General features: G+C 40.9%; 1 protein-coding gene across 2 annotated transcripts; it reads right to left on the bottom strand.

Annotated features, from left to right (window-relative positions):
- Positions 1-12: 12 nt before the first annotated feature.
- LOC130174483 (6-phosphofructo-2-kinase/fructose-2,6-bisphosphatase 1-like) lies at positions 13-10,128 on the bottom strand. 2 transcript variants are annotated; one of them, XM_056384320.1, is made up of 14 exons: positions 9,970-10,128; positions 5,595-5,720; positions 5,401-5,497; positions 5,261-5,327; positions 4,393-4,467; positions 3,419-3,475; positions 3,188-3,309; positions 2,845-3,052; positions 2,557-2,703; positions 2,283-2,387; positions 1,695-1,824; positions 1,524-1,586; positions 1,375-1,439; positions 13-648 (listed from the first exon to the last, which is right to left on the bottom strand). In XM_056384320.1, the coding sequence occupies exons 1-14, from the start codon at positions 10,019-10,021 to the stop codon at positions 589-591; spliced, it is 1,374 nt and encodes a 457-aa protein (XP_056240295.1). In that variant the 5' UTR covers positions 10,022-10,128; the 3' UTR covers positions 13-588. The 2 variants fall into 2 exon arrangements, with proteins under 2 accessions (XP_056240295.1, XP_056240294.1); XM_056384319.1 differs by lacking the exon at positions 9,970-10,128 and adding an exon at positions 7,025-7,199.
- Positions 10,129-11,366: the final 1,238 nt, after the last annotated feature.

Genomic DNA, 11,366 nt, shown 5'->3' with positions numbered 1-11,366 from the left:
GAAAACAGTGACTCCTTCTTTACACAGTTTATTTACATTTTGTCATTCACACCTCCTGAATTTCGGCGTCTTTTCTACATTACAAACAATACAGTCCAAATCTTCAACAAAACGGTTTTGTTTGTCTGGGTGCTGTCCATGGTGCTGATCCCCACCCAAATAATTAGATTGTCAACAACAAATGATGTTATCTGTAAAACAGTTATATGTGCATTAAGTCCAAAGTTATAATGTCAAACTCCCTACATCTTTTTACTTGTTTTTCTCTCAGTCTCAGTACACAGTGCACTACTTCTCCCAACCTCATTTGTAAACAATGTGACACTTTGAAAATACTGAGAAAAGCAAATTCTAGTCAGATAAGACAGAAACATTTCACAGACATGTTGAAAACAGAATCTCCAGTACCAGTTATAGATTATGATGTCCCTTTCAGTCACTGCAGGGTTGAATCCCATTTCTATCGTCCCGTCTTCCTTCTGCTTTGAGGTACCCCTGATTTCTGCTGTCACACAATCAACCTCTAACTGGACTGTATCTCTGTTTTTTTTAGTGAAGCTAATCAGTCCTTTTCTCACAAAACATAATTTATATGTGGTCAGGAACAGTCTGCAGAGCTTCGTCCGGGTTTCTGTTGATGTCGACATTCTGCAATGACAGTAACACAAACACTGAAAGGCCATTTAAGGCAAGACTATGTAACTTTTGCTCAACAGGGAGCACTGGGGCCATAAGTAGCAGTTACAGGATAATATGGCATTACTCCTTTAGTGACATGCTAAAATGAAGCGTATGAGTAGCATAAGTGCTAAAAAGTCAGCAAACCTAATCACTGATGACACTTACACAGCATCAACTTTTAAGTTAGCTTTAGCTGAACTTTAGCTAATATATTTGCCATTGTAAGCATGTTCACACTTTCGTACTATTGTTTGTAAAGATTATTGTGGTGACTTGGAAATTGTGACATTATTTGCTGGAATTTTCCAAGCTGTTTAAAGGCACTGTCAACTCAGTGTATGTAAACTTCTGACCCACTGGAATCATTATATGGTGAATTAAAAGCGAAACAATCAGCCTTGAAACAAGTGTTGGAAAAATTACTTATGTCTTGCACAAAATAGATGCCCTTACTGACTTGCCAAAACTATAGTTTGCTAACATGAAATTTGAGGAGTGGTTAAAAAATGAGTTTTAATTACTTAAACTTAAGTGTATGTAAACTTCTTTCTTCAACTGTACATATTCATTTCATCAATACATACAAATTATGAAACATTACTGCCTGCCATCACACATATGAAATGTACCGCAGACCAATAGTTGGCAAATCTAAGTATCTATTATGAAAAATGTGAGCTTGTGGAAACTTACCTCTGGCCTCTCTCTGTGAGTGTTGACTGCTTCAATATTGAGGAAAAATGACTCAATCTTACACCCTACAATTGGAGGAAAAATCCAGGCTGTCAGGGAAAGATTTACAGTGATTGGAGAAGTCATACACTCAAGAACCCACAACCTACCGTAGGCTATTGGAGTGAGTTTTAGCACCGTGTGAAGGGGGCATCTTAGATAAGGCAATGCATCTTCAGAGGGAGGAAAATAAGAAGGTTAACAACGTCACACACTGTGTCGAGGTATTATAAGTAGAAAAGAAGCCAGTCTATGCAGAGGTTGAGTCAGATTCTGTGTACCTGCAGGTTTGTCTAAGAAGTAGGCAAGCAGGCAGCGCATTATAGCTTGATGGCAGACGACCAGAATATTTTCCTGTCGTTCCAGCTCCATGATGACTGGCTCTAGACGATGGACGAGGTCCTCATAGGACTGGAAAAGAAGAGTTCATTATTTATACAACAATACCTATTTTATCTTACCTTCTCAGCCCATTTGGTAAGGGCAAACGCTATCAACTGTCCTTACCTGACTTTGTGTCTCGCAGGATGACAAAGGTCCTTAAAGGAACTATGCTTATTTGTGAATTTGTGATCTTTAAACTTGCTGACACACCTAACCTGTTTGGTTTGGTTTGATTAAACTGTGGCACAGGATAAACAACCTGACTGAGACTTGCCAGAGCAATTTGTAGGCAATAAGTAATCACTAATTCACACGGTAAACCATGTGGTGGGTTTACACATCAGAATGCAGGGATTTCCCTGATCGATCAGAAAGTGAAGAGGAGTTCACTTCCTCATTAAAAAGTGAGTGAAACATAGTGACCTCACACTGTTCCTTGTTAAAGAAAAAAAATAGTGTCACAGTATATTCAGAGTACTGCTTACCTCACCCTTGGGGTAACGATAACGATACTTGTCCTGGTCTCTCAGTGCAAACTCCTCTGGGAAATTCTCCTGAATCTCCTCATAGGAAAGCTCCTCACATACACCCTTAGTGAGTAAAAGCCACATTGCATCATCACATCATTTGGAGTGTAAATACACAATCCGTAATACACAACCTGGAATACATTCAACCCTGAATGCACTATATGAAATCATAAAACTAGCCTTTATGCTGTTTTGTCTGAGGGATTGAATTATGTTTTAAGAAACTCACAGCATCTATCTCATTGAGAGCCTTCCACTGTTCATACTGGACTCCCAGAGCCTCTGCCGTCTGGATGGTCCTCTTCATGTGGCTGGTCCACACCTTCAGGTCTTTAATATTCTGACCCTTGATGAAGGCTGCCAAGGCATTAGCATACTGGAGAGAATGAGGGTGAATTTTAAAATTTAGTCACATAGGTTCCCTGTTTATTTCTTATGTCTTTTTTTATGCTTACAATTTGCATAGCAGGTTTGAACCCATTGAACTCTAGCTCTTGTCTTGGTTCAGCTTGCTCACCTTCTGTCCTCTAGGGGAGAGGCCTGAATCTCCACCGATGCGACCTAAAAGGTTGAGTTCACTCTCTCCGTGGCGGCTCAGATAGATTGATCTTGGTGTGACGTGGATGTTCATGAGGTAGTATACTATCCTGCTCTGAATGTGGTCTTGGACCCGGTTGACCAGGTATCTACTCCCCACGTCAAAGATCTTGATGTAGGAGAGCTTCCTGTCCAAAGTCACAGTATTTAGGAAAACTGACTTTAAAAATGCATTTGTCAGAAATGAAGGGGGGAAATGCTATTTTGTATCACCCACTGCCCCCTTTAATATCAAATGATGGAAAAACATTGTAGGTCACTACCTGTCTCTTTCATCATCTATAGGCATGTAACTGGCCTTGTAACACTCGATGCGCTGGACAAAGTCTTCCATGGCTTCATTGATGTCATGATCCACATAATCTGGACTCCCAAACTTGACTTGCTGGGAAGGAAAGTTATGGAATTTATCCGAGGACACCACATCCCACCCTTTCTAAAGATTTACATTAAAAAAGCACATCCCTGTCAGATGATATGAAGGTGCATCTCACCTTGATATTCTCTGCAACGATCTCTGGGTCATCGCAGATTGATTCCACAAAGAACACCTGCATTAGAAATAGTTCAAAAATGTATTAAATGACTGTGAAATATATTCTTTCTTTTAACCATGTGTTTGTTTAATGTCATCCATTAAAGCAGTATCTGACGATTTGGTTATGTCACGATTAGCAAAGGAAGACCCAAATGCAGATGCACAGAAAAGGCAGGAGACGCAGTGAAGGTCCTTTAATAAGTGAATAAAAACTGGCTCATGGGCAGGCGGACGAACAAAGACAAACTGACAACGAGAGAAGGGAATTCAGAGACTTAAATACTCTTGTGAGGTGAAGACACTAGAACATAGGTGAAACTAATTAGGGCGGGGCAAGCAATCACATGGGCGGAAAAAAATAACCCAAGACACGAAGGCACAACCCAGGAAGACAGGCACAACAAGAATAGTAAATTCAAAATAATACAGTAAATAGTAAATACAAGTCAAAGATAAAGAGACGCTCAGAGGGCACATCATGACAGTCTCATATCTTTGTGTGTCTCCCAGCTGCAGTTAGCTTAGCTTAGCATAAAGACTGAAAACTTCTAACCCCCCTCTGTTTTGATGTCACTTTGAGGTTTCAAAACAACAAGAACCAGATCACTGCTTCCAGATAAGACATGGTCCGCCACATGACCCCCCCATAAAAGCATAAACTGTTGTTTTTACACTTTGGTTTTTGTATGGATTAAACAATGTTAGCTAGTGAGGTTTAGAGGTGGATTTTCTAAACTTTGGACAGAGCCAGTTAAGCTGTTTCAAATTGCTTCCAGTGTGTTTGCTAAGCTAAGCTACTGACTGCTGGCTGTAGCTTCATATGGACAGTCATTGGAGCAGTATCAATCTTCTCATCTACCTCTTGGTAAGAAAGTGAACAAGCGTATTTCCCAGAGTTTTTCCTTTAAACATTTCCACACCTGTACTTACCTTGTAGCCTTTCTCCTTTGCAAAAGCCATAATAACTGTCCTCCTCTCCCTGGTGGTGTTGGTAGCATCAAATACCTGGATAGTTAATGAACACAGAACAAAATTCTTCTCAGCCATAATTCATATTTTTTTCTTCACTTTCTAACTATTGTTCCCAACTTCTGAGACATTTATTTGACAGTCAGCGGAGAAAGACGGGAAAGGAGCAGCCTCAGTGATACGCATCTAAGCAGGTAAGCTACTGATGCACCTCCTCATGTTTATTTCCTAATATAAGTTCCTTTTACATCTTTAACAACACAAAGTTGCACTTACGTGGCAATATACACTCTATTCCTCAGAAACAGAGTTGGAAAAATGCTCCTATCTAAATCACCCCTGAAGAGGTATTCCAACGATTTAATATAGTTAGGGGGAAAAAGATTATTAAAATCTGTCCCTCGGAGGCTGAGATATTCTGGCCTTAAATCCCCAGATTGGGTCAAACCCTGGACCCTACAATTCCCATAATGCAACTCTATAGTGTCTTTCATCAGATCTGCCTGATAAATGCCCACGTCTTTAAAACTCCCCACGCCAATTTGTAACACAGGCTTTCAATTAGAAATCTGTAGCCTCCAAGCCCAAACTCAGATAACTGACGTCAACATCATGTTTTTTTCAGACTTAAAAAAACACCCCGAGAGTTGCAGACGATTTTATACTAGTTCTTTTAAAAGCCCAACTGTCTTTGTGTAAAATCAGTGGAGTGTCTCAGTCAGACCTGACTGATCAAAGGAATAAATACAACACACACAGACACACACAAAATGAATCGGTGTGTTTCTATTATGAATAGAGGGACAGTTTCAGTTGTCCTCTTACTCACGGCTACTTGTCCCTGCTCCTTTGTGAAGTAGGTAGTGACGTCTTTGAGAGCGGCTGATGCACAGGCCCTGAAAGAGACGTTACACATCATGAATGTGACATGAAAAAGGCTCCACAATGACTCATCTGTGTTGTGCTTACTTGCGGATTCTCATGGCCTCCTCATTATCAGGTTTGAAGAACTCAAAGTTCTTATAGATCTTGACAGCCTCCCTTCGGTACTGGCCCACATTAAACACTGGTGGGATTGAAAAACAGAGGTGAAAATAGACACATATTCAATTAACTGTCCCTTTGATTCACTTATAAAATCACAATTCACTTTGAAAACTTGCTTTTTGTAGGAACTCCAATCCAGTTCAGGTAGCGAGTGAGCTTCTTGGAGATGTACGTCTTCCCTCTGGCTGGCAGACCCACCATCACAATCATCGTAGGAGAGTTACAGAACTGAGGCACCGAGGCTGAGATGAAAACAGACACAGTGACATAAAGCAAAAGTTACTGAATAATGTAGATGTTGGAATTTAGGTTGTTAGTGTTAGTGCACATGTGATACGTCGTCATCAGCCTCATGTTCAAATGATCAAACACAACCCAGAGTCACAGACAACTCCCTGAGGCTCCGCGCTGCAGGACATGTGTTGTGTCAGGTGTGTGTCGCTGCCAAGGTAATCTTCATTAAGAGAGAGAATAAGAGCGCCGAGGTGCAGCTCAAATGTCTGTGCAGCGAGTCACTCGGCTTATCTGCCTGCCTCTGTCGTTTGGCAGCGTGCCTTGACACAGAAAACTGTCCAACCGACCACAAACAAAATCAAACAAACTGACACAGAAAGAAGTTGCAGAAATTACAAATTACAAAATACACCCTTAAAGAAGTGAGAAGAAAACCAGATGCTCCTCCTCCTCAAGTAGTCACATAGAAACAACCAGAGCAGCACAGTGCACTGAACAATATGTCTGACAATCAGGAGAACAGAACACTCCTAAATTCCAGGTCTGTCAAAATGTCAGTCTTCCCTACAGATTGTTATAAATCAGCTCAGCTATGCACAACAATGTTCCCATTACAACACTATCAGTCTTACTGGATAAATCAAAGGCCTTGGTTCAGACTGTGTCACTGCTCACAAGTGAGAAAACCCTGAATCTTGATCTGACTAGAGAGATGAGGAGCCACTGAATGTCCCCGGCTCATAAATTTCCACACACAGTTCAGAATCTCAAGCCCATTGTGTGTTTCTTACCCAGTCATGACCCAGTTGTTGCATGCTTGTCTGTGTCTAGGCTCAGAAAAATGCCAGTAATTTATAAAGCAGACTGCAGGATTGCTTGCCAGTAAGCTGGACAAAAAGTACCCGGATGACCCGTATGTGTCTATGCAGGGACAGGGGGAGTGTTGGCCTCCAGGCTGTTCGATTATGAATGGAATATGCTGCGTCAGCAAAATGCTCAAAGGACCACGTCAGACACTGAACAGAGGGCCAACCCAGACCTGATTTGGTCCAGCTTGGCTGTCGTCCCATGGCTGACTCCTCTGTGTCTCTCAGACCACTGCCTGCCTACCTGCATCCCCTGAGCTCAGTCCTGAAGCAACAGGAGGAGATGGGTCCGAGCTGAAGGCCCAGCACGGTCACCACAAAACAAAAACACACCTGCTGCAAACACTACCTTCATCTGCTGAAACCACAACTGAGTTAAAGTACAGCAGCGGCAAGACAGAACAGGTGATGTATTTTAATCTGAGACAGGGTGTCCCTGCACTTACATCCCCTCCTGCGGTTCAAGTTGCAGCCCATCCATGGCACCCAGATCTTGAGCAAAGGAGTCTGTGTGAGTTTTTTCTGCTCTGCTGACGCATTAATGGTGAGAGCCATGAGGCCTGTGTGGCAGGCGGAGGAGTGGATGACAAAGGCGCACAGCTCTGCGATCTGTGTGCATGTGTATGCTTCACTGAACACTACCTACTGCAGGTCAGCTGACTGTTGCTAAGGAGAAGTACTTGGTAGGCAGGAGGGGGAGGACCTGAGGCCACGCTGCTTGCCTGCCTCTCCGTCTGTTTCATGATGTAAAAAGGCCTAAGGGCAGCTGCTGCCAAAATCTGTGTGGTGATGTCAGACAGCAGGGAAGCATCCAAATCCACCGCACCGTTCATCTGCTGTGGTGACACAGCTGGTTTCTCAGTCAGAGGAAGAGCAACAGAGTCATGTGAGACAAGTGTAACAGCTGTGGGAACCTCTCATGAATTCAGATGAGCACAGTCGGTTCTGCACAAGCTGTTTACCAATTAGGTGTTGAACGGTTATTCTTATTTCTTACCACTAGAGGGCAGCTTAAACCTTAACTTTAGTCCTACTCCAGGGAATTTACAGTTACTGTTCACTGCACCTTTCATTTGCCCAGACTATAAAAACACCATGTCGAAATGTGTGCAGTTAGAATCTGGGTTTCCATAAATTCAGCTAAACAACTAACTCACCTCTCTGGTATTGCTGCCATTCATTAAAGCAGGTCATTAGCAGAGAGGCTTCTTGTGTGTTCAGCACCAGTGCAAATTTTTTCTCTATGGATGGAGAAGTTGGCACTGGAAAGTGGAAATCTGGATCTGAAAAGTAACTAACTCAAACTGTCAATGCAGTAAAAAGTACAACATTTGAATTGTAGTGGAGTAGCAGAAAATTGAAATACTACAGGAAAGCTAAAGTACCATAAAGTTGTACTTACACACAGTACTTGAGTACATTTTCTTTGTTACCGTCAAACACTGAAATTAACATCATATATGTATCAATGTGTTGTTACTGCAGAATATGCTGAGGTATGAAACAAGTATTGGGATCCTTTACTAAGTCGCTATACTGCAAAGATAATTTTACAAATGATTACAAATAAAATTACTGAATTCAAAATTTTATGCAGCATTAACAGCAAATGCTCTTGAGCATCAAAAGTCAGTGTATATATTGTCTCATTATCACTGATATAAACAGCATTTAAATGTAGTTGGTTGAGGAAGAGCCATAGGGCAAAGATCATTTTAACTATGTAACATACTGTTGGGTAGTTTATGAAAATACATGATATTCAAAAACTTGTCATACAAAAATATAAAAATATAAAAAAAATATACTAAGTACTATCATCTGACATCCTGAGTAGAATTATGAAGTAGAATAAAATGGAAATGTTAAATAAAAAAACAAACAAAAAACAAGTACCTCAGAACTGTTGTTTAAGGAATAGGTTGACATTTTGGGAAATGTGCACAAAGACTGGAAACAGTGGGAAACAGTCGGCCTGACTCTGTCCAAAGGGAACAATACCAGAACCTCTAAAGGTCACTTTGTTTTCTTTTTTTTTTTTTTTTTTACTAAGTCAATCTTACCAGCAGCTGGTTGTAGCTTCACATTTGATTGACTGACTTTTGAAAACCGAATGTAACCACTGTACTTCCCCCTTTAACTCTAGTGGTGCGTGATAAACTCATGATGCTAGAGTCTGTCATCTCTTTCTATACTTGGTTTGGCTTCTCAATAGGTGGCAAGAATAGGTTGCAACATACAGTCAGATACAACTATTGGGGCTGTGATGATGTATTTTACTGTTGGATTGGGTTGGTTGTACCATGTTTTATATACCTTTGTCTGTGTGTTGTTTGCTCAAAGATAATAACGTTAAGTTGTATTAATTGTCTCATAAAACTCTAATGACAGAAAGAGAACACACAATTATATTTATATAATTATCACTTGTCAGCAACAAAATACTAAAAAACAGACGAACTTTTTGTGTATAAGAAATAAAAAGTGGGGGAAAAAAAATCTGTTTTAATTAAAACTTGACCCTAAAAAAAGGGTGACTCATGACACAATGCTGCAGGGCAGTTTGTATCAAATGATCAACTCCCAGTATTCAAACCTTTATGTCACTGATTCCATTAACTTTAAACAGGCAACATCATTTACCAAGCTTTGGCCTATGTTCAAAGTCTAACAAGCAGTTTTTCCTGGGCAGTGATTACCAGGGCACTGATAACCTATGATGGGCAGTTCTTCCTGTTTTGTGATAAGCTCAACCATTAAGAGAATGAACAAGCTATTCTGTTGAACATTTGCCATGGCAGGAGTTCAGCACGTTCTCCCCCAAACAACACGCATGCAGGATTACAGTTCGTATGGGAGGTGTCGTTCCTTTTACTACTTCCCCGTTTAATTCCCCTCTACTACACACACACACACCCACCCGCCCCCCTCCCACCCCCGCCCCACACACACACACACACACCAGTGTTAGAGGAGTTTTTCAGGAAGTATGAAATAGCGCATCAGCATATTCTACTACAAAGCTAGCATGTCTCTCAGACAAGACATCTCTATCTATAAGTGTGTCCTGCAAAGCATTTACCTGTAAACAAAGTAACTGAGCAGTATAGTAGTAGTCCATCAAATAACAAGCAAACCAAGCTACTCTCTTAACTTCCCATTTCTTATTTCTTATTTATATCAGCTACATGTCACAATTGCTGCTCTAGACATGGAACTTACTTCATTACTGCATATAGCATGACTTTATATGACAACACATGCAGTCTATTTTTACTCTATCAGTCAGTGTGATTGCATGTCTCATGTGTTAGTAGAAACCTTGCTGCAAGGAGTCTTCAATGTGTTGTTTGGCGTGCCCTCTGCAAAAGCAGTTCATCAGTGATCTCACCTGCGCTGTCACACCTGCGAAGCCTCATATGTTCCAGCTGGGGAACCTCCATTCTGTGCTACACTCCGATGAAGCAACTAGCAGAGCAGCTCAATACCATCGACACAATCGACACACAGGATTATGTGGCCAGTGGCAACAGAACTGATGCTCTTTTTTAAGAAACTAAACCCCTATGCCAAAGTATTCTCAACCCACCCCTGCCCCCATCCCCTCTGAGCCTTCTCTTTTCCTCTTACACATGGACATATGATAGCAGCACACTGGGCTTGGCCTTTAATGTTTGCCAGGGCCAGAGTTCACAACGTACACACAAGGCAAGAGCGTAGCAGCACTCGGAGAGCATGTCATAACAAGTGCAAAGGTCGCTAAGAAGGAGATTGTTGTTGCGCAGGGAGACATGGCAACATTTATGCTTCGACACCGCAGTCACTCATCATGCATGTCATGGAGGTCATTGCTGTGTCAGCTGTAGTGGTATGACTGAAACAGTTAATACACTCTTCAACATGCAATCATTCCCAACTTTATATGTTCTTTTTAGTCAAGTACACAACACGCATGGTGGTTTGAATATACTGGAAGATACACTGTGTATCTCAAATCCAAAGTACATACTAATATACTGGTGACGTATAAATTTATTAAGTAAGCAGGTCTTGACAATGTAGTGTGGTCACAATGGACAAGTGACAAAAAGATTTGTATTCAAAACAGAACTTTATAACTAATAAAAAGAAAGTACAGTAAATATGGTCTCAGTGTGCTGTAGGAACTAGATGTGTCCCAAAATTAATACCACATATTAATTCCCTACAGTATACTGCTTTAGCAGTGAGTATACAAGAAATGATCCTGCTCTACCATTAGCTACAACCAGGAAATGATAGAATGAGTGTCCCTGTCAATCACACCTACAGATAGACATCAAAATGTTTTTCTTAAGATTTTACATTTATGTTTGTTTTCAAGATACACTGTAGTGTTGGAGTTAGCTCACCACCAGCCACAAATGATTGTCTTATTCTTATTCTTTTTTTTTTTTTCCTGCTGTGACCTCTTGGAGAATGGTGACATAAACAGCACACTGAAAACTAGACCAAATTTATAAAACTTCCTTTTCTCATTTCTCCTCTGTGAACACACTTGGAAGTATCAGTATTTAGAATGATTAGTATTAGTATTAATATCTGTTACATAACACAATCAACAGTGTCTTTGAGTAAGCTCTTCATGACAGGCATGACATTTCGGCTGCCTGCAGCTGTGGTGTGCGCTGTAGTGGTGCGTCAGTTTGGCAGAGCTGTAGACTTGACACTCAAGATTTGAACTTAAGCCTGATGTAAAAGAGGACTCCACTCATTTAATGTTGCACTTGTGTAACACTGTCAAACTCA

The sequence above is a fragment of the Seriola aureovittata genome, chromosome 9 (assembly GCF_021018895.1).
Source record: "Seriola aureovittata isolate HTS-2021-v1 ecotype China chromosome 9, ASM2101889v1, whole genome shotgun sequence".
Lineage (NCBI taxonomy): Eukaryota > Metazoa > Chordata > Actinopteri > Carangiformes > Carangidae > Seriola > Seriola aureovittata.
Note: the sequence above shows the minus strand (reverse complement) of the source record. Positions and strands in the feature narration are given on the sequence as shown.